At 40.6% G+C, this 25,607-nt stretch overlaps 1 protein-coding gene across 3 annotated transcripts in view; it reads right to left on the bottom strand.

Moving 5' to 3' along the window:
* JAKMIP2 (janus kinase and microtubule interacting protein 2) overlaps window positions 1–25,607 on the bottom strand; it is a 230,287-nt gene that overhangs the window by 90,574 nt on the left and 114,106 nt on the right. For all 3 annotated transcript variants that reach the window (XM_020969156.2, XM_020969157.2, XM_020969158.2), the window contains exon 2: window positions 2,683–2,983. In XM_020969156.2, the coding sequence (XP_020824815.1) occupies window positions 2,683–2,811 (129 nt within the window). In that variant the 5' untranslated portion in view covers window positions 2,812–2,983. The remainder of the gene's footprint in view (window positions 1–2,682; window positions 2,984–25,607) is intronic.

Genomic DNA, 25,607 nt, shown 5'->3' with positions numbered 1-25,607 from the left:
TCCTGGTACATTGAAAGATTAAATGACAAATTTAGGGTCACATAATTCACTTGTATCAGAGGTAGAGTTTTCCTGACTTTAAGCTTGGCTCACTATCCACAAAGGGATACCCTTTGTGCCATACTTCCTCTGTGGTAAGCACATTTGAGAAGAGAAAATGAAGTGCTACGTGAGATCAGAGGGAAAAGATTGTTATTGATCTGGGAGGGGAATAGAGAGGGGGTGGGAAATCAGGATAAATTTCAGCATTCCTGTCATGGTGGGGATCAGAGATGAGGGCTCCTTCAGGAAGGGCAAGGATTGAGAAAAAAACATGAAGCTGGATATTTGGATGTCTGCTGGAGTATTCATCTAGTTCAAGATGGATTTTCACTCAATTTGTCCAATCTCTCTTGGGGCAGGCTTGGTAAAAACCATGTGGAAACAGTTGTCTCACATTTCAGGGAGAGGAGAAGGCTGAGCGCAGTTCTGTGCAGCACACAGTTGTGGAGTTAAAAGAGTAGAGTTAGAAACAGGCTTTGAATTGCAGAGCTGCCAAGTATTCCCTCTGGGACTGTGGGCAAGCCATATGAACTGTCTAGGCATCAATTTCCTTGGCTGTAAAAGGATGGAATTCAACTACATGATCTTTAAAGTGTCTTCCAGCTCTAGAACCTGCTCCCTCATTCAGGGACAAGATAAAACTATTGGAGTGTAAATCCTGGAGTTTAGAGCAGGACAGAGCTTAGTGGTCACCCACTCCAATTTCCATAAATTTTCAGATGGGAAAATGGAGGTCCAGAGGAAGTCACATAATTAGTGGCAGAGTTCATAGTATCATAAAATCTCCACAACAGAGGGGGTCTAGGAGGGCACTTAGACCAATCTTATCACAAACCTCAATTCTGAGTCCCAACTTCCCTGTTCTTTCTATTATACAATAATAGAAATATTATTTTATTTTTAAAATATAAATAGGTTTGGTTACATGGTTATCTTGGGTTTTAGTTGCCTATTTTGTTTATTTTTTTTATTTCTTGAAGTTTTTTTTAACAATAAAAAAGATCACTTCCTTCCTCCCTTCATCCCCCTTCCTTCCTTCCTTCCTCCCTCCCTCTCTCTCTCTCTCTCTCTCTCTCTCTCTTTCTTTCTTTCTTTCTTTTTCTTTCTTTCTCTCTTTCTTTCTTTTTCTTTCTTTTCTTTCTTTCTTTCTTTCTTTCTTTCTTTCTTTCTTTCTTTCTTTCTTTTTCTTTCTCTCTCTCTCTTTCTCTTTCTTTCTTTTCTTTCTTTCTTTCTTTCTTTCTTTCTTTCTCTCTCTCTCTTTCTTTCTTTTTCTTTCTTTTCTTTCTTTCTTTCTTTTTTTCTTTCTTCTTTCTTTCTTTCTTTCTTTCTTTCTTTCTTTCTTTTCTTTCTTTCTTTCTTTCTTTCTTTCTTTCTCCACAGATTCCTCTTAATATAGCAAAAAGATCAGTAAATTTGGAGTGTGTGTATCTGGGTTTCAGTTCCTACTCTGTTCTATGTGAGACTTGGGGCAAGTCATTTTAATTCTCCATTATAGGATCCAAAGACTTAGAGCTGGAAGAGATAATCTATTTCAATGCTCTCATTTTATAGATGAGGAAACTGAGTCCTAGAGAGGTTAAATGATTAATCCAAGGTTTCTGAGCTCCAATTTCCTCAACAGAAAATGGAAATAATAATACTTATATTGTGTGCCTCATAGTGTTATGAGGGACACACTTTGTAAATCTTAAAGAGCTATGTACATGTAGGTAGAGGTAATAGCATTTATATAGTAGTCATCATTTATATAGCATTTTAACATTTGCAAAGCACTTTACAAATATTATCTCATTTTTTCCTCACAACAATCCTGAGAAGATGTTATATTTTGTCTCCATTTTTCAGATGAGGAAACTGAGGCAGAGAGGTTAAGTGACTTGCCTAGGGTCACAGCTAAGTAAGTGTTTGAGGTCAAATTTGAACTCACTTCCTGAGTATCACCTAGCTGTAGAGGAGAAAAAGGAGAAGTAAGAGGAGAGGAGGAAGAGTTCTTATATGTAAATTGCACAAGCTGAAATGGATCTGACAGAGCATCCAGTCTAGCTCATGAAGTCTGCATGGTGTCATGGAAAAGCTGCTGGACTTGGTGACAAAAGGCATGAGATCAAATTCTAACTCCCAGAATTACCAGCTTTGGGACAGTAGGCAAGTCATTTAATTTCTGTGAATATCAGTTTCCTCCTCTATAAAAGAAAGATTGGAAATAGATGAAGTATAATTATAATAAGATGAAGCATTTATGTATATATATATACACACACATATATTGAGGTCTAAATCTTAAGATTCTTAAAGAATCTGACTATCTCTGAACCAAGGCCTAGAAAATCCTAGACTTGCCCAAGGACGTATAGATAATTAAGGTCAGCACTCTTCATGATGCCATAACTATTGGTGAGTGGCAGAGTCAGGAAATAAACAGCAGTCTCCTGCTTTCTAGTTCCCTGCTCTCTCCAGTATGCCATGAGGTTTAGGCGGTGATACTCCACCGGGAAAAGGCCCATGGTCATGTTTGATGCCATGACCCTCTGAGGAGGGGTGGGGAGAATCTGACATCACGGTGGGGTAAAGCCTTTAGGGCTCCCTGGAAAGAAAGCCTGTGGCTCCTGGATGACCGTGTGGCTGTCCTTGCCGACTCACCTTAGACTTCTCCTGGTGCAGTTCTATTTGAATGTCAGTGAGCTTGGTCCTGAGGTCTTCATTGGCAGCCTGAAGAGCCATGATCAGCGCCTCAGGCTTCTCGCCCTTACTCCGTCCTTTCTTGGACATTGTTCTTTGTGGAATTGAGTCTATGAGGATTTGAATGCCTTTCAAATAGGTGCTGCCATTTCATTCATTCATTTAGTTGTTTCCCCCCTCCCCCCCCTCTAGTCCCAGTCTTCTCAGCACCTACAGTGTAGCATTCCTTGGTAAGGTCTCCTCATTAGCTGCTCTGGATGCCCTAGAGAAGAGAAGAGAAGAGAAGAGAAAAGGCTTATTTATTTCAGTAGAGAAATAATTGAGGTATATCTAAGTAAGGGTGTGCTAGAGTCCGCTCCAACAGGCTTGAGAGAACCTGTTGTTAAATTTTCTGTGTAAGCATTTATACCTTGGGAATTGACAAACGCTAAAAAGTTGCTGTTAAGTCATTTCAGGTGTGTTCTGACTCTTCACGACCCCATTTGGGGTTTTCTTGGCAAAGATACTGGATTGGTTTTCCATTTCCTTTCCGGGAAACTGAGGCAAACAGGGTGAAGTGACTTGCCCAGGATCACATAGCTGGGAAGTATCTGAGGCCAGATTTGAACTCAGGAAGATGAGTCTTCCTGATTTCAAGCCCAGTGCTCTATCCACTGAGCCACCTGGCTTAATTTATTGTTTTGTTGATTGTCTAGACTTAAGAAAGTGACAGAGAAAATGTTAATACTTCAAATTAAACATGAAAGTGTGTCCTGCATCTTTTGGGGGGTAGGGGTGGGAGGGGGTTTCCAGTTTGCTGTTAAACATTTACCAGCACATCCCTGCTACAAATCACCCATGACTTAACCTCTAAGCACAGGTTCACCTTGCCTTAAGGAAAAACAAAAGGAAAATCCAAACTTATGCAAGAGATAAATTAGTGGGTAGAAAGTAGTTGGTAGGTGAAAGTCAAGTTATTTATTCAAAGCATAAAAAAAGATTCTTTGCTTTACAAAATCGGCACTGGTTTTCCATGGAAAGCAGAATGGAGTTGAAGTCAGAAGACCTGGGTTCAAATTCTGATTCTAAAAACTAAACCTAGGTGACTCTAATTAAATCATTTGATTAAGTGGATCTTTCTGAATCTCTATACCCTCATCTAGAGGATAGAGATAGTTTTACTACCAAGAACCTGTAGTCACAGGATCCTAGAATTAGAGGTAGAAGAGACCTTAGAGGTCAAGCAGTTAGCCCTGCCACCCATTTTACAGATGAGGAACTAAGGCCCAGAGAGGTGAATGACTTGCCCAAGCTAACAAAGGGAGTAAGGAGCATAGGAGGGATTTGAACCCATGCCTTTCAGCCTTCAGATCCAGCACATTTTCCACTGTACCACTCTGAACTCTTATCTGCTTTGCAGGGATATTCTGGGAAAGTACTTTGTCAACTTCCAATGACTATAGAAATGACAGCTATGATCATTGCCAGTTTCATTCATTTAGTGCTTTTTTTTTTTGGCACCCCTTATACACTTATCAGGGGCCAGCGTAGGCTATAGTCCCTGGTGCCTGTCTTCTAGCCTCATGCTGGATGGATTGGGACTAATTTTGTACAGAGGACTTAGGGGAGGGGGGAGATAAAACAGGGGACTTGGATAGCCCTGGGAAGAAAAGAAAACTCCACAAAATTTTTTAAAAGTTCTAGTGTTGGATGGTAGGAGCTTTGCAGAAAGTTTGCAAAAATCTTTACCCATAGTATTTAGAGCTAGTCTCCAAGTGATAATGAACAATTTTTTAAATATTTGCAAGCAACTTTTGTACATTATTTATGAAAATAAATACAGCAATCCAAAATATCCATTGTTTCTATTCTGAACATTTGCCAATATTTTTCAAAAGAGAATCTTCTTACAGAATTTCCAATTACTGCAACTGGGATTTGGGGCAGTTGCAAATGACAGAGGATGGAATTAATTTCAACTTGGACATTTCAATTGTTTAGAAATCATACAAAAGGAAAGAAAAAGGATAGGCTACTTGCAAAAAAAACATTGCCATGGTTTTCTATAAGACAGCAAATGTGTAAATTGCACTCATTTTTTTTTTTTACTTATTGTTAACAAAAAAATGCAAAAGCAAAAGCTGGCCTTGTAGCTGTAGGCTGTATGTAACTGTTGGTTGGCACTACCAGTAACTTATAATAGCACTTTGTTTCCAAACTTTTCATTCTGTTTCAATTTGAATACAAATGAACAAACAAAAATTAAAACAAACAATGAGATCAACTTGAAATGACTGCATTGGAAATATTTTCTTATGGTTTATAATATTTCTGTAAATTTATTGTGCTATTTATGGGGTTTTTTCCTCCCTCATTTTCAGTAATGATGTTTTAAAAACTCAGCCGGCCCTGTGTTTCTTTAAATCAGTCTGCTGAGAGTCCACATATATACATTTGAACTAATCCCATATAACAGGTACATTTTCAACTCATGCTTTTATTCCACTATTCATAGTTTGAGATTAAACAAAACCAAACCAAACCTTCTTGAGGTCTGAGTCCCTGTCTCATCTAAATTTTGTGTCTCACTCAAAACAAGCACTGCATTTTGCACATGGTACATTCTTTGCAAATGTTTAAGTGAACTGAATTTAGAACCCAAAGCTGAATACTGGACTCTGCACACTGTAGAGACAATGAATGTTGGCTGAATTAAACTCATACTCGAAGTATGGCATAGTATCTGATACACAGTAGCTGCTTACAGAATACTTGTTTATTAAGACACTGATGACATGGGGGAAAGAATACTGGATGTAGAGTCAAGAGAGACTTGGGTTTAAAGCTGTCTTCAGACACCAGCTGTACTATCATAGGACAAATCAACTTAATCTCACTGATTCTGTTTTGTCACTTGTAAAATGAGACCAATAAACTGTAACACTTATTTCCTAGGGTTGTTATGAAGAGCAAAAGAGATAATGTCTCTAAAGTATTTTGTAGACTTCAGGTGTTCTACGTGTTTTCTCTTTTTATTAAATTGAATTTATGACAGCATCATGTAGAAGGGCTCAATCCACTACTGCTTGGTCAGTTTTACAATTCCACCTAACGTGATGCCTCCCAGGTTGAACTAATGACCTCTGTCATTACCAGGTTGCTAACTCAAGTCTTGATTGACACTACCTTCTTCAGCCACCTTTCCTTTCTATAGTGGACCAAACTCCTTCCAAATCCTTCCTTTATAGATGGCAGAAACTAGACTCCTAACTCACTCCACTTTGCATCTGCTGTCCTTACTGGTTTCAACTCCATTGAACAAGATGACCTTGCACCAGGTATCTTTTAGGGTTACCCCCACTTTCCTCCTTTGTTGTGTGTCATCTCTCCCCATTAGATTATAAGCTCCTTAAAGTCAATGACCATTTTTCTTTTTATTAATTGTATCGCTAGCACAGTATTTGACACAGAGTAGGAGCTTAATAAAAGTTTATTGGATTGGAAGAGTATACAGTGTGGAGAAAAGGACCTGGGTTTGATTTCTGGCTTTAATATTTATCAACTGTAACTATGGACAAATCACTTAATCTCTCTGAGCCTCAATTTCTTCATTTGTGGGATTCTCATCAGTCAACAAGCATCTATTAAATGCCCACTACATGCCAGCCAGAGCTAAATGCCTAGCTATGTGCTATATGCTAAGGACACGAGGACAAAAACAAAGCAGCCCCAGTCCTAACGAAGCTTGTAGGCTCTTGGAGGAGCATATAGAGAGAACGTACAAAATAAATACCAGGAAATTGGAGAGGGAGGGCCTTGTGGGGGGTCAAGCAAGACTTCACGTGGGATGTGGTATTTGAGCCAAGTGTTGAAGGAAAACAAAGGCTTTTAAGAGGCAGAAGTGAGGAGGAAGTGTATTCAAGGCATAGGGAACTCTACAGCCTGTCCAAAGGCAGAGATGGGAGATGGAGTGTTATGTATAAGGAACGACATCATTCCTTCATTCATTTACTCATTCAGTAATCCATTAATTTGCTCATTCATTTCATAAATATTAATCACAACATCGACTATATTCTAGGCACTTGGGAAGACAGATATGAATAAGACACACCTCTCATAGAATTCACAGTCTACTAGGAGAAGTAAGACAAGTCCACAATTAACTACAGATCTAAGCTTAAATCAACGGGAAAATAGAACTCATTTTACCACAGGCAAACTCTGAAGAATTATTGCTAGGCAAACTGAGGCAGAGAGCACTGAACTTTTGATAGCTTCAAGGAAGGGCCCACATGCCATAGCATCTGTTCTCTCTGAATCTCCTTAATCTCACTGAGTTTCAAGGAATCCTGAAGTTGCTCAGTGGTGCCAGGCATACTGCCAGATCCTCATAGACGTTTCAAGGATGCTTGTACTTTGGTGGAGCTTGGAGGAAGGACATCAGTGGGGCAGCCCCTGTACAGCAGCACAGGGTTGTGGTGATTCCTTGCTCTACTTTCATCCTCTTCCCACAGTATGCCTCAATTTCAAGATAAACTGTTTGGTCACAGAACTGTACAACCCATAAGAGCTGCCAAATCACAAAAACACAGGCCTGGCTATAATCTTAGAGCAAGGGTTCTTAATCCGTTTTGTTTCATAGACCCTTCTAGAAATCTGGCTAAGGCTCAGAATAATGTTCTTAAATACATAAAATAAATCTATAGGATTCCCAAGGAAAGCAACCATATTGAAATACAGTTATCAAAATATTAAAAACAAAAAGTTAACAGAGCCCAGGTTAAGAACCTCTGGCATAGTAGGTCATCTCCCCTATTCTTTTATCATCGTGCAGGACTTTATAAGGTGAGAATCTTCTCCATGTTATCATATTTTTGTATGAATGTTATTTAGTATAATATTATTGAGCACATCATATTTCAATTCCCCAAGGAGCCAGAATCTGATCAGTGTGGGTGCCCTCTCTAAATGCTTGAGATTGCAACCCCCCCCAACACACCCCTTAGAACACCTACATTTAAATATTTTTAGTGAGTTGCTGTAGCTGGAAAAAAATTATCGCCCTATGGTTACCCTGGTGATCATCATCTTGTACTCATCTAGGCTGATCCTCAAACAGTACATATGTAATTCATTGTTCAGTTCACACTTTAAAATTAAACATTATTAATAGTCTGAGCAGTCTTCTCTGTGTTCTTGGCTAAGTTCATTTAACCAGGTAGAAGTGTGACAAGTAGGCAAAATTTGATCAAAGAGCCTCCATTATCTCCATATACAAAGCTGACATTCCATCTAATCTGTTCTTCTTGCTGCTGCCCAAGTACATGTGCCAATTGGATCCCAGCCTTTGGCATGATGATTTGGGTGCAATTAGGGGGAATCTGTACAAAATTACTCTGGCTTATGCCTACTCCCAGAGAAACATGAAGAATAACAATATGTAAAGTTTCTTTGACTCTCTCTCTCTCTCCTCTCTCTCTGTCTCTCTGTCTCTCTCTCTCCTCTGTCCCTCTCTCTCTGCCTGTCTCTCTGTCTCTCTCTCTGTCTCTGTCTCTCTCTCTCTGTCTCTCTCTCTCTGTCTCTCTCTCTCTCTCTCTCTCCCCCTCTCTCTTTGTCTCTCTCTCTCTCTCTCCTTCCCTCTCCCCCCTCTCTTTGTCTTTCTCTCTCTCTCTCTCTCTCTCTCTCTCTCTCTCTCTCTCTCTCACACACACACACACACACACACACACACACACACACAAAGACAAAACAAAACAAAAAATCCTTTGGCTAATGCCTACAACCAGAAAAAAAAAAAATATATATATATATATATATATATATAATATATATATATATATATATATATATATATATATATATACACGTATGTCAGTATCTGCTGTATTTTGCTTCTTCTTCAAAAGGCTCTCAGCAACCCTGCAAGCACTCAAGCTAAAAATACATCGGACATAGGGTGGATTTTATTTCACCCAATAGAAAAGGGAGACTGGGTCAGTAAATCAGTCAAGAAGCATTTATCAAGTGTTTCTTCTGTGTCGGGCACTGTGCTAAGAACTGGGAATACAAGGAAAGTCAAAAAAGCAAAAAAAAAAAACCAGTCCCTGCCCTCAAGGAGGTTACATTCTAATGTGGGAGACAAAATGTAAATAACCAACTATATGCAGAGTAAATGGAAGATATCTGAGAACGGAAGGCCTGCTGGAGAGTAGAGAATTTTCTCTATTTTATTTGAATTGAGTCTTGAAGGAAATCAGCGAAACTACAAGCTGGAAGTCAGGGAGCAGAGCATTCTGTGCGGGGGTGACAGCCAGTCCAAAGGCCCAGATGACAGTAGAGTGTTGTATTTGAGGAAGCGGTGTGGCTGGGCTTTTGAGTTTGTAGAGGGGAGTAACACACAAGACTGGAAAGCTGGGAAGAGGCCAGATTATGAAAAACTTTAAGTGCCAAATAGAGGAGATGATTATAGTTGATCTTGGTGGTAACTGGAAGCCACTAGAGTTTCTTTTGATAGGAGGGTGACAGATATTTCTTCAGGAAAATCACATTGACAGTTGAATGGAGGGTATGTGAGAGTAGAGAGAGCTGGAGATGGGGAGGCCTGCTTGAAATCGATTTCAAAGGCCTAGATGAGAGATGATGAGGTTCCTAACTAGGGCAGTGGCTTTATGAATGGAGAGTAGGGAGATATTGTGGACATGACTTGGCAACATTCTGAATATATGGGGAGAGTGAGAGCAAGGAGTCAAAGATGACATCGAGGTTTCAGGCCTGGGTGATTGGGAGGGTGGTGGCATCCTTGACGGTAATAGGGAGGTCTGGGGTAAATGATGATTCTATGTTAGACATGTTGAGTTTGGAATGTCTATGCAGCATCTGGGTTGCTCCTTGATGCACATGGTTCCCTGCTGTGCCAGCCCTACATACAGATGGCCCAGGCTATAGGCCAAAGTGAACATGGACATCTCCATCTCCTCTTCTGTCTCCTCTGACCTAGGCTCAAAATTCCTTTCTTCTTCCTCTCTTTTCAAGGATCTGAGTCCCTTTCTCTACTGCCCCTTCCCCTGCTTTTAATCTCTCTCTTCTCATTCAGGATATGACTCCCTCCACCCCTGCTCTTGCCAAGGCTTCATATCTCTTTCCGAATGTCCGTCTGGCCCTATTCCTCACTGTATATGGCCCTGTAAGAGACACATGGATGGGTGTACCCTGTTTTCTAAGTCTACAACTATTCAGTAGCTCTCCTTTTTCCTAACTCTCTCCCAACCTACCTTCTCTCTCTTTCCTTTTATGGGCCCCAGGCCAAGGACCAGCTCGGGTATACAAAACCTAGCTCCTGAATTATAAACCCAAGGGTCTTTACTGCTGCTTACAAAAACAAAAGCCAAGTCAGGGAGGCAACGAGGATCCAGAGCAAGAAGAATTTGCACTCTGAAGGGAAGATGGTAGAGAAGAGGGACTTCCAGAATTCCTCTTTATGCATCCTTTAGCATGTCACTACCCCCACCTCCATGTCTTTGCACGGCTATTGCCTCTACATAGAATGCAGACCCTCCAAAAATAAAAGGAAAAGGAAAAGGGGCAGCTGGGTGGTGCAATGGATACAGCACTGACCCTGTAATCAGGAGGACCTGAGTTCAAATCCAGTCTCAGACCAGACACTTGACAATTACTAGCTGTGTGAGCCTGGACAAGTCACTTAACCACAATTGCCTAGCCAAAAAAAAAATAAAGAAATAAAAAATAGAACACATGTCTGCTTCATTCCTCTTCGCTCAGTTTCCTGTCTGTCAGAACTTTATCCATTCTTTTGCCTTTCTTTTAAATAATTCTTGATGCCTAATGATTTTGCAGTATTTCTCTATATATATCCCCTCTCTCACCCAGGGGAAAGATACTGAGACCTCCCTTGTTCCTTTCTTAGGAACCAGTTCCCATTGCCTTGGAGTGATGTCACAGGGCTTATACTGTGCAGAGGCAGTGCGCTGATGCAGTAGCCCCTCTTCCCAACCACATTCTCTTTCCTCAATTGCTTTCTAGTCTAGCTCTTAGAATGAAGCAGCAGCCCATAAAAGATTCCTATCTTTCCTTTCAGGAGCCTTGAGGCCTGGTGTGTTTCTGCCTGAGAACACCAAGTATGATGTTTAAGTGTACCATGACAGGACAGGCGAAATGTTCTCACCTTACCCAAAGAGCCCTTTGTAAAGGAGCAAATAACAGACTGAATGTAGTAGGGGACAGGGACCTTATTTAGCTTTGCTGGACCTTTACAGTGTAAAAACATGAAGGAGAAATATTTTTCCAGCTTTCCATTCTGTGCCCTAGAAGCACAATGGTGTATAGCAGGGAAAGAGAGTGGTTTGAAATAAAGAGACCTAGGTGAAAATCCTGGTTCCACCTCTTAATAGCTGTGCGACTAGGAGTAAATCAGTTCATTTATCCAAATCTTCTATGGATAATAATATCTATAATGCCTGTCTCCTGGGTTTATTGTACCAAATGAGCCCAGGAAAGTAAAACACTTTGTAAATCTTAAAGTACAAATTTATGAAAAGATTGATTGTTTTCTGTATGGTTCTTGCCCTTCCTTCCTTCCCTAAACCTATTTCTTCTTCCACTGAAGAAACTTCCCTTTCTCCATGAGTTAGGTACTTGCAGACAACCAGATTTCTCTTCTTAATGGAAAATGAACTGATGAACTCCTGTGAAATTAGGTATTAGAAGCTTAACCACTACCTTTCAATTCAATTCAAATCTAATGAATTCAATTTAGTTAGCAATAGCTCATCATGCGGCAGCTAGGTGGCACAATAGGTAGAGCACCGGCCCTGATGTCAGGAGGACCTGAGTTCAAATCCCACCTCAGACCAAACACTTGACACTTACTAGCTGTGTGACCCTGGGCAAGTCACTTAACCTCAATTGCCTAAAAAATAAAACAAACCGCCCCCCAAAACAATAGCTCTTCAGTATCCCTAGATGCCACTCTTTTTCTTAATACCTCAGTCAGAAGTCATAGGATGACAATCATTTATGTATATACCTCTTCTTTCAACCAAAGGCAAAAAATGAGCCCTCTTCTGCCTCATTCTTTAGGGAATCTTAGAGTACTCGGTAGACTGTTACATGGAAGAAGGATTGGATTTGGTCTGTTTGACTCCAAAGGCAGAAACAGGAGAATGTGCAAGTCTCAAGCAGGTCATTTTTAGCTCAACTTTAGGAAAAACTTTGAACAGTTAGGATTGCCCCAAATTCAACAAGGTCACTTCAGAGGGGGTTGATTCTTCCTACTGGAGACTTCTAAATAGAAGTTGGATGACCACTTGTCAGTGAAGTCATTGTGGGGATTCCTGATCTAATGTGCTTTGGAAAGGTCGGCCTTTGAGCTCCCTTCCTTTTCTTAGATTCTGCAATTCTAAACTTGTCAGTGGCTTTTAGGTACCATTCAAATCCCTCTACTAAGCATTTGAAGCCTTCCACAATCTAGTGCTACTTCACCTTTCCAGTTTCATGTGGTATTATTTCTCTGAAACTACCTGGTGTAACATTCTGATCCCCAAACATGGAAGCTATCCCCTTTAGCTGAGGCTTGGAATATCCTTCTTCTTTGCCTGTTGAATTCCTAGTCATCCTTTAAAGTCCATCTCATATTTCACCTCCTCAAGGAAGACCTCTTGATCCCTCTGGTTAGAAATGACCTTCCCCATTGGGCCTCACATAGTAATTTGTTTTGGACTTTTCTAATTCTTTTTTTTATGTTAATACTGTAAATTATAACTGTTGTTGTTCAGTAATTTCAATTGTATCATGACCCCATTTGGGGTTTTCTTGACAAAGATACAGGAGTAGTTTGCCATTTCCATCTCCAGGTCATTTTACAGAGGAGGAAACTGAGATAAACAGGGTTAAGTGACTTGCCCAGGGTCATACATCTAGTAAGTATCTGAGGTTGGATTTGAACTCAGGAAGACGAGTCTTCCTGACTCTAAGCCCGGTGTTCTATCCACTGACTCACCTACCTACACCATGAGTTGTAATTACCTATGTTTATTATTCCCCGATGAGTCCCAAAATTTCAGAGACTTAGTTGAACTTTGTATTAACTTCATAGCTAAGTATAGCAGCCAGGTGGATTAACAGTTAGATTTGTGGATTTGGAGTTAAGAAGACCTGAGTTCAAATCCTTTCTTAGATACTTACTAGTTGCATGACTCTGAGCAAATTACTTAACCTATTTCAGCCTCAGTTTCTCCATCAGCAAAATGGAGATACAGTACTTACCTCAGAGGATGGTGTTAGGATCAAATGAAATATGTCAAGCTCTCTGTGAACCTTAAATCGCTCTCTCTCCCTCTGTGTGTGTGAGTGCTAGCTATTATTAGCATAGAACTCTGCAAGCTGTAAGTTCTTAATAAATGTTTGTTAAGTGAATTTACAATAAATGAGTAAGCACCACACCAGGATCTGAGGAAATAGAGATTTATTTTTTAATGTGGGGACAGATGTACATAGGCTCAAATAACAGAGAGAGAGGAGAGAGAGAGAGAGAGAGAGAGAGAGAGAGAGAGGAAGAGAGAGAGGAAGTGAGAGAAGGAGAGAGAAGAAGCGAGAGAAGGAGAGAGAGAGAGACAGACAGACAGACAGACAGAGAGAAAGACAGAGAGAGAGAGACAGAGAGAGAGAGAGAGAGAGAGGAGAGAGAGAGACAGAGAGAGACAGAGAGAGAGACAGAGAGAGAGAGAAGAGAGAGAGAGAGAGAGAGAGAGAGAGAGAGAGAGAGATGTATAGGATATAGGAGAGATCCAGGCAAAATGTAAGGAAATCTGAGGAGAGAGATCACTTTCATCTGGGGAAAGGAGTTTGAAGAAGAGGAAGTGATGTCAAGAAAAGTTTAATGGAGTGGCTGATATCTGAGTTGGGCTCCAAAAGAAAGGAGGGGCATAAAAGATGGAGTTATAGGTGATAGAGTCCATTCCAGGCATAGGAGATAGTCTGCTCTGAGGACAGGTTAGGAACGCAATGGAAAGACAGAAAGGAAATGGGTTATGAAGAGTAGTCCATGAAAAAGGATGAAAAACAGGTAGATTTCCCCCACACAGGAAGTATCTGAATTTTAAAAGAGAATCAACAGGTAAAGAGCAGATTTGAATACAAAGAAATCACCACAAATGATGGAATTTTGTGGGGGGGGTAGGAAGGGGATTTGCAGATAAGATATCTTCCTTTCCACTTCATATTCTCCTCCTCCATAAAACTGACTAATTTTCAAGACATGTGTTTGGTTAAAAAAAAAAGGTTTGTTAGCAGTTTTGTTGGGAAAGGTCTGTTGTGTCAAAACAAAATGGATCAATAAATAAAAAATGAAGTTGACTAACAGCCCAAGGTAAATGACTACTGGTAGAATAGGCAATGGTGCTAGAATAATAATAGTAATGACACTTTTATGTTTAACCACCATGCGGCACTGATGATCACTCCTCTGATCCTATCTCATATGTAGGATCCAGAGCTAGTCTAACCTTGTGCTCACCATGGTGCTTATGACTCTGTACCTGAATAGACGTGCTGAGGGAATGGCAAACCATTAGGTTCTCAGGCAGTAGATCTGCTCTCCAGCTCTATCTCTTTTTGGGTGGCTTCCACTGACCCACTGTCTAGGCAGCATGGATTAATGTGGATTTGTCCAATCAGAATCAGCTTGGAGCACCCATCCTATTACAAAACCCTGCCTCCTTCCTGAATTTGCTATATTTCACTGAGTCCTAGTCACATGACCTTGATATAATGCAGTTTCTTCCCTGAGGGAACAGATAAAACATGCCTAATTGTAGACAGTTGGCTGTTGGCATAGAATCAATATGAGCAATAAACAATATGTAGTAAAAACATCTTTTGCATGGCTACGAGCCCACAGCCTTTCCCAAACCCAGGCAGTTTTCCAGACAATGCATGCTTGCCATCCACTCCCAAACAGGTGTTCTAGGAAATGCCGTTCAGTTGGTTATTCCACATTCACTCTGCTTGTGAGTAGACCTAAAAGTATAGACAAAAGAGCAGAGTTCACAGCTCATGTTCAACGCAAAGTCCAGTATGGCCAATCTTGATCTTTTGGGGGAGGAACTGGAGAGATTATGTCATTCAGCTCTCTCATTTTTACTGAATAGGAAAATATAAGCACCTGATTCTGGCATTCAAAGCTCCTCCATAATTGATTACCAATATACCTAACCAATGTTCTCAAATGTTACACATTCTCTACTCTGGCCAGACTGAATTGTTTTCTACCCCCTGCTCTCATCCTGTGCTCTCCTATCTTTGTGCTTTTGACCACCACTTCCCGTGCCTGAAGTGGAATCAGGACCCCCTCCCCTCATCTTGAAGTAAAGAAATCCCTTCCTCATCTCAAGGCTCAACTTAAATTTTACCTCTTTCCTGAAACTTTCTAATGCTCCCCTCCCATTGGCTAACATTGATCTTTCCTTCCTCAAGTTTCTCATAGAATTTTTTAAAAAAACATTTTTATTTAAAGTTTTGAGTTCCAAATTCTATCATTCCTTCCTTCCCACCTTTCCTCCCCCCTCCCTGAGATGGTAAGCAATCAGATATAGGTAATACATGTGCAATTATGTAAAACATTTCCACATTAATCTTTTTGTATAAGAAGACTAGAATAAAAGGAAAAAATGAAAGAAAAAAGTGAAAATAGCATGCTTCAGTCTGTATTCAAATAATATCAGTTCTTTCTCTGGAGGCAGATAGTACACTTCATCATTAGTTTTTTGGGATTGTCCTGGATCATTGTATTCCTGAGAATAGCTAATTCATTTATAGTTCTTCGTTGAACAATATTGCTGTTTCCATGTAAAATGTTCTCCTGGTTCGATTCACTTCACTATGCATCAGTTCATGTAAGTCTTTCCACTTTAACTGGACCTCCTCTCCTTTGCAGGTGAGAAAATAGGGTTTGGAGACAGAATGAATCTGTGAGACCTTCTAGTTCAACATACCTATTTTACAGATAAAGAAACTGAGGCCCAGAGAGATGAAATGACTTACCTAAGCTTACACCAAAGATCAGGGGCAGACCTGGTGCTTGGACTAAAGTCTCTACCTCCAAATTCAGTGTTCGTTCTATCATGTCACACTTATCTCATTTGCATTCCTTTTCAGAGCCAAAACTAGGGTAGGGAAAATGAGGCTTTGCCTGGGGGTGCTATACTTAGTTCTTCAGCAGCATAGAAACAACAGAATTTAGCTCCAAGTTAGCAAACATAATCTGGTAGCAGTTAAAATATGAAGCTACCAGATTACAATTTGGAGTGACATTAAATAAAGATTAAGAAATTGAAGCCCAGAAAAAAAGGAAGTGATTTGCCATAGGCAAGAAGCAGCTAGGTGGTAAAGTGGATAGCATGCTGGCCCTGAAGTCAGGAAACCAGAGTTCATACCCTGCTTCAGACACTACCTGTGTGACCCTAGGCAAGGCATAACTTGTATCCTTTGATTTCCTCAATTGTAAAATGGGTAAGGAAAAGCACCTAGCTCCCAAAGTGGTTGTGGGTATTAAGTAAGATTAACACTTATAGAGTGCTTAGCACAATGGGTACATAGTAGGTGCTTAAAAAATGCTTATTCCATTTCAAAGGTCACTGAGTGAGTCAGTGGCAGGGCTGAAACCAGAGTCCAAACCTTCATTTCTTTGTATAAATTAAATTTTTGTGATTTGAGCCAATTATAATTTATTGAAACCTTTCTTAAATCAAGGCAAGGTTTTCTAAAGCAAACAATTACCCCTTAATTCATTCCTGATGCAACTCCAGATTTTCACGTCTTAGGCTTATATGAAGTAAAGCATCCTTGAACATATCACAGTAGACAAAACCCTGGAGGCATTTGTGATTTGGCCAAGACTTAAGTGCTTTCTGTAACTTGTAAGCGATCTGAAAGTACCACTTAGGCATTCTTACCACAGTCCAAATGAGATCATGGATGTTAAGATGCTAGGAGAAGAAGAATAGCAGGGGCACTGCAGGAACATGTTGTTGTGAATTATTAATACTTCCCCTCCAATATTCCAAAGTTTCATAATTTTACAAGTGGGAGGACTCCCTCCATGGATGGGGAGAGCATTAGTTTCATAGAGAGTGTTTCTTGAGAGTCTACAGCTAGAAAAATCTATCCCCTAATGTCCAACCCCACAATGATTAGGCTTTCTGCTCTGAGCAAGATTGGTCTGGGGATAACAAACTCATAACCCATTGCACGGTCCATCCTCAAAACTTTTCCATCTCGATAGAACTTCCCACAATATGTGCACTGCTGTCATGAGCTTAAAGAAAGCCCCAGAGTCACCTCCATTCTATAATAAGACTCCAGAAAAAAAACACTTGAGTAGAGAATCAATTATTATTAATAATAATAATTATTGCTTCAATACTTCAAAAAGAATTGTATTGATATGGCTACTTTATCTGTCTATAACAGTGGCTAGGTAGCACAGTGGATAGTGCACCAGGCCTGGAGTCAGGAAGACTCATCTTCTTGAGTTCAAATCCAGCCTCAGACACTTATTAGCTGTGTGACCCTGGAAAAGTCACTTAACTCTGATTGCCTCAGTTTCCTCATCTGTAAAACAAGCTGGAGAAGGAAATAGCAAACCACTCCAGTAGCTTTGCCAAGAAAACCCCAAATGGGGTCATGAAAAGTCAGATACAACTGAAAACGATGGAACAACAGCAACTACCAATAATGACGATGACCTCTCCATACCTCAGTACAAAGTATCTGCAAGTGCTGTGGTCAAAAACTTCATCCTACCTGGCTGGCAATCTAGCTATCATGAATAATGGTATTTGTAACTCTTCTTTTTCAATGAGAGCCTGGAAAAAAGAGATCCTGAGCAATTTGGACACTAGAGATTCAACTTCTTCCAAAGACAGGATAGCAAGGATCTCCCTGGGACATCTCCTTACAGTGTCTTGGAGCCAGGGGGGTGGGGTAGAGGGTGTGAATAAGTCCTTAGTTTTACATCCCAATCACTCCTGTGCCAGTCATGTGAGTGAGAGAATTTTTGTTTAAGCTGCTTACTGAGACTTCACAATTTATAGCTTCTTTCTATGAGAGTCTCTGGCTTTGTTCTTTGTTCCAGCACATGGTGACTTATTTTGCCTGGAACTATGTTGTCAGGGATTTATGATACTTCCCACATGATAAAGTTAGCATAATAAGGCTCTTAATACTTTGCATTCATCCCGTCTCCTTGTCGAAGACCTCACAGTACTTCCCAGATGATGTGCTGTGAAAAGTTCCGTGTCCACCACATGTAGAGAGAGTTACAAAAGAATATACAAAAAAAAAAGTATGCCATGCATAAGGTCAACAGAGCCATGAGTGAACCTTGGTATTCTCCCTCCGCCACATAGACTTTCCACACGTACTACTGTTGTACTCAGGTGAGAATATCAGATTTGGAATCAAAAGACCTGGGTTTATAGGGTACTAGGATCATAGGTCTAAAATAAGTAGAGACCTTTGAGATCATTTAGTCCAATACCATTATTTTATAGAGGACAAAACTGAAGCCCAGAGAGACTAAGCAGATCACTCAAGGTTACACAGGTAACAAAGTCCAAATTTCTCTTCTATGTTCTTGGCCATGTTATGTCCCCTTTTGCACCTCAGATTCTCCTTCTGTAAAATGAGTGAGATAGGGACAAAATCAGAAGTTTCTAACTAATAAGCCTTAGATGTCTCAAAGGCCATGGAGGGTATTGCCAGGCAAATGAAAAGCCATCTGCTCAACAAACAGGTTTTTGTTCTTTTTTTTTAAGTTTACATCTATAAAATATGCGGTCTGAATGCAACTACTCTCATATGAGAGTCCCACAAAAATTTTTGAGATTAAAAAGGTTCTTCCCAGCACTGACACATCTATATTCGATGGCCCCTTTCAGTTCTGACATTTTATAAAGTCATATAAAGCATACATAGCTCAATGAAACTGCGAGCTAAACTATACAGGATTACCCAAAACAGACAGGTCATAGTGGAGCGTTCTGACAAAAGGAGAAGGAAATAGTACTCCACTCCAATATCTTTGCCAAGAAAACCCCATGGACAATACTAAAATGATTTTTCAAAAATCCCGCAATCCTGCCAAAACAGGTTTAATTTTGGGGAGTAGCTACTGTCAATTAAGCATCCAGAGAAAGAAATGATAAATAGAAGTATGTATAGAATGATTTTACACATTTTTTATATATATATATATACACACACACACACACACACATATTTGTGTCTAATGTAGCCATCTCTAAGGTGGGGGAGGGGAAAAAAGAAAAAAATTACACGACAACTTTATTATATATTTAGAAGGAATAGTAAGTTGTACATAATAGATTTGCAGTTTCATGGGCAATCATCTTTTATTATTATTATACTTTGCTATGGAAATGCTTGTTTTATTCCATAAATTAAAAATAAAATAAAAAAGTTTTTAAAAAGAATGAAAGCTGATTGACTGTATCAATGTGTTGGTATCTGCCAACTGTCTCTCAAGGACAGATCAAGGAGAGAGATTTAGATTCCAGAATAGTGTTATAGCAAGGTACCATCATCTCCAGTTACTGACCTCTTACCACCAATGGAGAGGTGCCATAGCCCCTACCTCCTCAGCAGCCATACCTACTAAAGACCCAGAAAAGGAAGTTTTCTCCACTAAAGTCCTGGGCAATGTCAAATGGTTTAATACCAGAAATGACAAGGGTGTATAAGTGGAAATAGTATCAAAGAAAATGGATTGTTATCTGTTTTGTTGATGTATCCTAAGGACCCTGGGCCTTTTCCACTTGACTTGCAGCTGAAACCTTTTCTATATCTTGCTTCCCCCCATCAGAATATGAATTATTTTTATTTTTTTTGTTTGTTTTTTGGCAATTGGGGTAAAGTGACTTGCCCAGGGTCACACAGCTAGTAAGTGTCAAATGTCTGGTCTGAGGCTGAATCTGAACTCAGGTCATCCTGACTCCAGGGCCAGTGCTCTCTCCACTGCGCCACCTAGTGGCACCCACAATATGAATTCGTGGGAGCAGGGACTGTCTTAATTTTCTGTTTTTATTACCAGCATTTAGCATAATACTTTGCACATAGTAAGCACCTAACAGGTGTTTCTTTTTTTGATTCATTCCTTAAATATTACACATCCCTTTCTATACAATAAGGTTCCTTTTAGCTCTGCCACTATGTAATTCAGTTACAAAATGCTCTCTTTACTGTTGAATGAAATTTTTGAGGCTAAAACATTATCAAAGATGCAACTTGGACTTAGTGTTCCTAGGACAGAGGTAATTGAGTTTAGGCAGGGAAGAGGAAAGAGGTTTGAAGGCAGGATCACTCCTTTGAGAGGATGAAGTAGACTGGAGACAGAAGTGGTTAAGAGCTGAGAAAGCTGAGGAATTCTGGCAAACAAGGAAGCAGAGATTGAAGAAGAGGAGGAGACTGTGAGCCAGCTATTGAACACAGTGGGGAGGAAGGAGAGTGGCTTGGAGTTCCACAGGTGATGACATATGGGCAGGAGGGTGTGAACTTTAAAGGAGAAGAAGTGGTCACTGAGATAGATGGCAGAAAGAAGGTCTGAATGTAGCACTGGGGAACAAAGAGAATGCCACTTCCTCCTTTTGGCCTCATATGACCAGAAGTTTGAGAGAAGGAATAGTCAGCCTTGGAGAAGGTGCCTAGGGATGTGGTATCTTCTAGAGAAAGCTAATTTTTTTTTTTAACAAAAACCAGAAGCTAGAAGAAGTGTGTGTATATGTGTGTTAGTGTGTGTGTGTGTGCGTGTGGTGTGTGTGAGAGAGAGAGAGAGAGAGAATGAGAGAGACTTCATTTACATTAGAGAAATACACAAATAGGTACATTGTAAAGGTAAGGAAGAGAAGAATAAGGACTGAGAAGGTTAGGGCTGAGTTTATTACTATGGGGTAGGTAGATGGGCAATGATTGGCATGGCTGCTTTTACTTGTGATCCTACCACTGGCATGAATAATCTGTAGGGGCACCACTGCAAATTGTCAACACAAAGCAAAAAAAGCTAAATATAAAATGATGACAAATTACAACTTGTACCTGCTAAACAATACATGTCAGGCACAGGCACAACACTCTCAGAATAAAATTAGCAATGAATATTTGTTAATTAGATTTAATAGTAGAATACAGGCTCCTTGAGGGCAGAAGATGTTTTGGTTTTGTCTTTGTAACCCCAGTACCTATCACAGTGCCTGGACACATGGTGTTAATAAATGGTTGGTGAAAGAACAGATGAATAAGCATCTGTTGTGTTCACAGCCCTGTGTTTCATTCTTGGAGAGATATAAAGTTTGTAGAAAATGCAGTTCTTGCTCTCATGGAGCTTACAGTCTCATAGATCAAGAAAAAAAATGAAATTAAATCCTATCACAGTCACAAAAGTATTTATTAAGCACCTACTATATACAAGACTCTCTGCCAGGTACTAGTGCTGCAAAGCCCTGGTCTCATGCAGCTTGCAATCTCCTAGAGGAAAATAAGAAGCATACAAATGGCTGCAACACAGGAAAAAATGAGACAAGTTCAAAGGAGAGGGATCAAAATGAGAGGGAGGAGGGTGATCCTGATCCCCTGATCCCCTGATCCCCTTCTCATCACTAGCTGAATGTAATTCTCTTCCCCTCAACTTTCTTTGAGAACTTTGTCTGGACCTATTTTGGTACTCACTGTTTTGTACTATAGTCATCCGTATGCTCGTTTTCCTACCCCTTCTCCCACCTAGAAGGTAAGATCTTAAGAGAAAGCCCTGTATCATATCTATCTTTGAATCCTCCCACCATCAAAAATAAGACTTTACATGTAATAGATGCTGAAGAAACATATGTTGGACTGGACTAAATTCAACCTCACCATAGTTATGCAGAGTTCTATTTCAAGTTCCCTCCTCAAGGATAACTGTTTAATACAAACTTCTAATCCTAGGATCTCAGAGTTGAAAGAGATATGAGTGGGCAGCTAGCATAACCCCTAACTCAACAGGCATCCTGTAACATTTAGTTACCCAGGCTCTTCTTGAAGCCCTTCAGTGAAAAGGATACTGTCTCCTGAGGCAGCCCATTCCACTTTGGGGCAGCTCTGATTCTTAGCGAAAACTTGTCTTCCTGCGACTTCTGCCCATTAGTTCGGATCTCTGGGGCTAATTAGAACAAATCTAATCCATCTCTCTCAGCACAGCTTTTTAACTACTTGAAGAGAGTTCTCATTCCTTCCCTCCCCCACTCCAAGTCTTCTCTTTTCCAAGCTAAACACCCCTACTTCCTCTCACTGACTCTTCATATATCACACAGCTTTTTGTTCCTTGCCCTGTAACGGAAGAGCTTCAAATTGTCAATGTCCTTCCAAAGGTGTGGTGCATGGAAACGAACACGATGATGAGGAGGAAGATGAGAAAAGAGAAGAATGAAGAAGAGGAAAAGGAATGGAGGGAGGAGGAAGAGGAGAGACTCAAGATGCTGGATTTTTATTGGTAGAGGTAGTGTGGTAGGAGAACAGAGCCTGGGGGGGGGGGAAGCCAAGGGCCTAAAGGGGGAAATAGATAGTTTAAAAATAGGACATTTCAGATGGAAGGAATAAGTTGACTTAAAGCACGAAAGTGAGAAATTGTGTTTACCACCCAGAAAATACATTAATTTGCCTGGAGCATGGAGTGGGCATAGAAGAATACTGGGAAATAAGGCTAGAGAGGTAGGCTGGAGCAAAAATGTGCAGGAATTGCATATTAACCTAAGGAACTCAGATTTGATTCAGTAGGTGTTAGAGAATATGTTTGATTGGGAAATGATGCTATTGAAGCAGTTACTTTGGGAAGACTATTCTCAAAGCTGTACATAGGTAGAATTGGAGGTGAGGGTGGGAATAGAGGTGGGGAGAGGTTGAGAAGCAGAAAGCCCAGTTAAGAGGATATTATAATCATCATCACCTGAGGCAGTAGCTAAATGTGGTGATCAGTCCGGATGGCAAGGAAGAGGAATACATGAGAAATATTGTAAAGAAAGTCTTACTTTCCCTTGGTAACTGACTGAGTATGGAAGTAAAGGAAGAAGAAAGAACTGAAGATGTCTCACAATTTTGGAGCACAAGTCACTGTTAATGGTAACGCCATGAACAGAAATCAGAGAGAAAGGAAGATGTTGGGTTACAACTGTCATGCTAATTTATCATGGGATCACAGATTTAGAGCTAGAAGATGACCTTAGAGGCCATTGAATACAACTCTTTAATTTTACAGAGGAGAAAAACAAAGGCATGGAAAGGTTGTTAGGTGACGTACCCATGGCCACACAGCTAGTAAGTGTCTGAGGTGGGTTTGAACCCAGGTCTTCCTAAGTCCAACTTCTGCTTTCTTTGCACTCTTCCACGGTGCCCTTCATGTCAGGTAAAGAGGAGGTGCATGTACACACATAGGGACTGGATTTTAAAAGTGATTTAACTTGGGTTTTGTAGTGCTGGCCAATCCTAATGGAGAGCCTGAAAGGCAGTATGACTTTGTGGGCTGAGAGCAGGCCTCTAGGCCCAGAAGATGGACATTCTAATCCTGCCTCCCACACCTATAGACCTGTCTGTGACCCTAGAAAGGTTATTCCGCCTCTCCGTATTCCAGCTAACTCTCAAGCTTGCAGAGCAATTGTCAAATTGCCTTTGGAGAGTGAGTTTCCTCACTGTAGTTTTTTACAGGAGAAATCACAGGTCTAGTTCTCCTAGAAACCCCAAATAATAACAGAGGCTATGCCCGAGGGGAGCAAAATATTTCTGAGAGTAACTGACATTCACTCACTATGGCCAAGTCACTTTGTCTCTAGGAGCATCATTTTCTTTTCTATATATGAGGCATACCCTGGGCATCCCCCATTGATGGGGTGCTTGGGTGCTTGTACTGGAAACCCAATCCATGACCATGTTTCTCCTTAGCCTCAGAAACACTATCCCTGGCAGTTTCTCCCCAGCCCAAGGACACTGTGCCTAGCAATTACTCATGAGTGGGCCCAACCAAGACCCTTATGTCTTTCCCTGGTGCAGTTACAAACAGCACCTGAAGGAATTATTAGCTCGAACTGGCTTTGCACTGGGTCATAAAGATATTCTTACCCATTGGACTATCTATACTACTACCCTACCTCATTACCTACATCCTGGACTCCTCATTATCTGTATTCTGGAACTAAGACATATGATTATTCCCTACATCTATCTTGTCAAACAAGACATTGACTGGTGGCAGACTGGACGACTCTTAGTTACCCCTGGCCTCTAGTTAACTTAGTGATGTAGCAGGCCTAAAACCACACCTCCATGTGGCCCCTCCTTTGTGGGCTTTTCCTAGTGAATTCTGGGTAAAAGGCTTGTGCAGTAGATACAAAAAGTACATGTTCCTTTAAGAACTGACCACTCCTTAACCACTCCCTAATCCCGCCTTGAATCACCTCATTAGCATATTTGGCACATATTTTATTATATTTTTATCCTATATAAACTTTAACTGTACCCCTCTAAGATTGCAGTTTCCTTAAGAATCCTTGCCCACTGAAAAGCGTAATAATAAACTTTCCGCCAACTTGACTTAAACAATGCTTGAGTATGTGAATTCATTCCAGAAGACCCCGTTCCATACTCCAGTCTTTGAGGGGTCTCAACCTCTCAGACTGCAACACCATCACCTAACATGGAAACACCCTGCATCCAGTTTTCCTACTATGAGAGTAGGTATAGTCTCTTTTGATTGGCTGCTTAGCTGAAACAGGTGGTGTCTTTAAAATTAGCCAGAGGGAGTCATTATCTTTCTTGCTGCTTCCAGACATTGAAGATCACAGTTCACTCCCAACAGTTGGCACCATGAACTGAACCCCTCTATTTTAGACTGGCTGAGAAACAGGCGTGGGGCTATTTGTGTGTATTTCTATCCTGTTTTGTTTGTCTTTCTCAGTTTTAGGGGCTGGCAGTGATCCCCATTGGACCTGGGAGTTTGAGCTATGGAGATCTTGGGGCCAGAATTGCAGGTAGGATATTGCAGCTAGACACCCCAGTAGGGAAGCCCTGAGAAGCCCAGGTACCAAGGACTTGAGCCCCACGGGGGTTCTGGACTTGAAACTGGGACTGTGCTCTATAGGACCCAAATTAAACTGTCAGCTTAACCCCTTGCCCCTCTCCCAGAGACTGAGATGGGGCAAAGGTGAGGGTGGGGTCGGTTATACCTTCCAAGAGTTGTGGAGTAAGTCTGTATATTTGTGACTATACCCTTCGAAGTAGATATTTCTTTGGATAAGCTACTTCAGCTGTTAGTTGCTAAATGGAACACTTCAGGACACTCCCTCACAATCAGAGGACACACTTTGATTGGTGGGGGTTAGAGCCATTGACAGAAAACCTAGCAACCACAAATCCCCTTAAGGGTACTGGAGAATCACAGGGGAAAGGTGAAGTGTAGCGCACACACACTCTGTCTTCAGGAAGTGGGGTCAAAGTGTTACATATAACATAAGGATAAACTGATTTGAATTCTCTCTCTTGGAGTGGGGAGAGTTGTGAGCAAAATGCTGAATAAATCTTCAAGTGCCATAGAAATGTGCTTTATTTCTTATGGAAATATGAATTGTTGTTTTTGTTAATATGGTTATTTTCCATCTCATGTTTCTCACTTTCAGTAGTCTGGCTAGAAATGGTCCTGGAATAAGTTGCTACCCTGCTGATGTTTCTTCACAGGTAATATGCTACCTACAATTACACAGATGGACAAAACCTCTGCTTTTTGCAACTGAATAAAAACATTGAGATGCAAGCTCTTCGATAGGCTCACTGAAAGGATCTTTGGGACAATTCCA

This window comes from Phascolarctos cinereus, unplaced genomic scaffold (genome assembly GCF_003287225.1).
Source record: "Phascolarctos cinereus isolate Bilbo 61053 unplaced genomic scaffold, phaCin_HiC Scaffold_2;HRSCAF=192, whole genome shotgun sequence".
Lineage (NCBI taxonomy): Eukaryota > Metazoa > Chordata > Mammalia > Diprotodontia > Phascolarctidae > Phascolarctos > Phascolarctos cinereus.
This window is presented reverse-complemented; position numbering and strand designations above follow the sequence as displayed.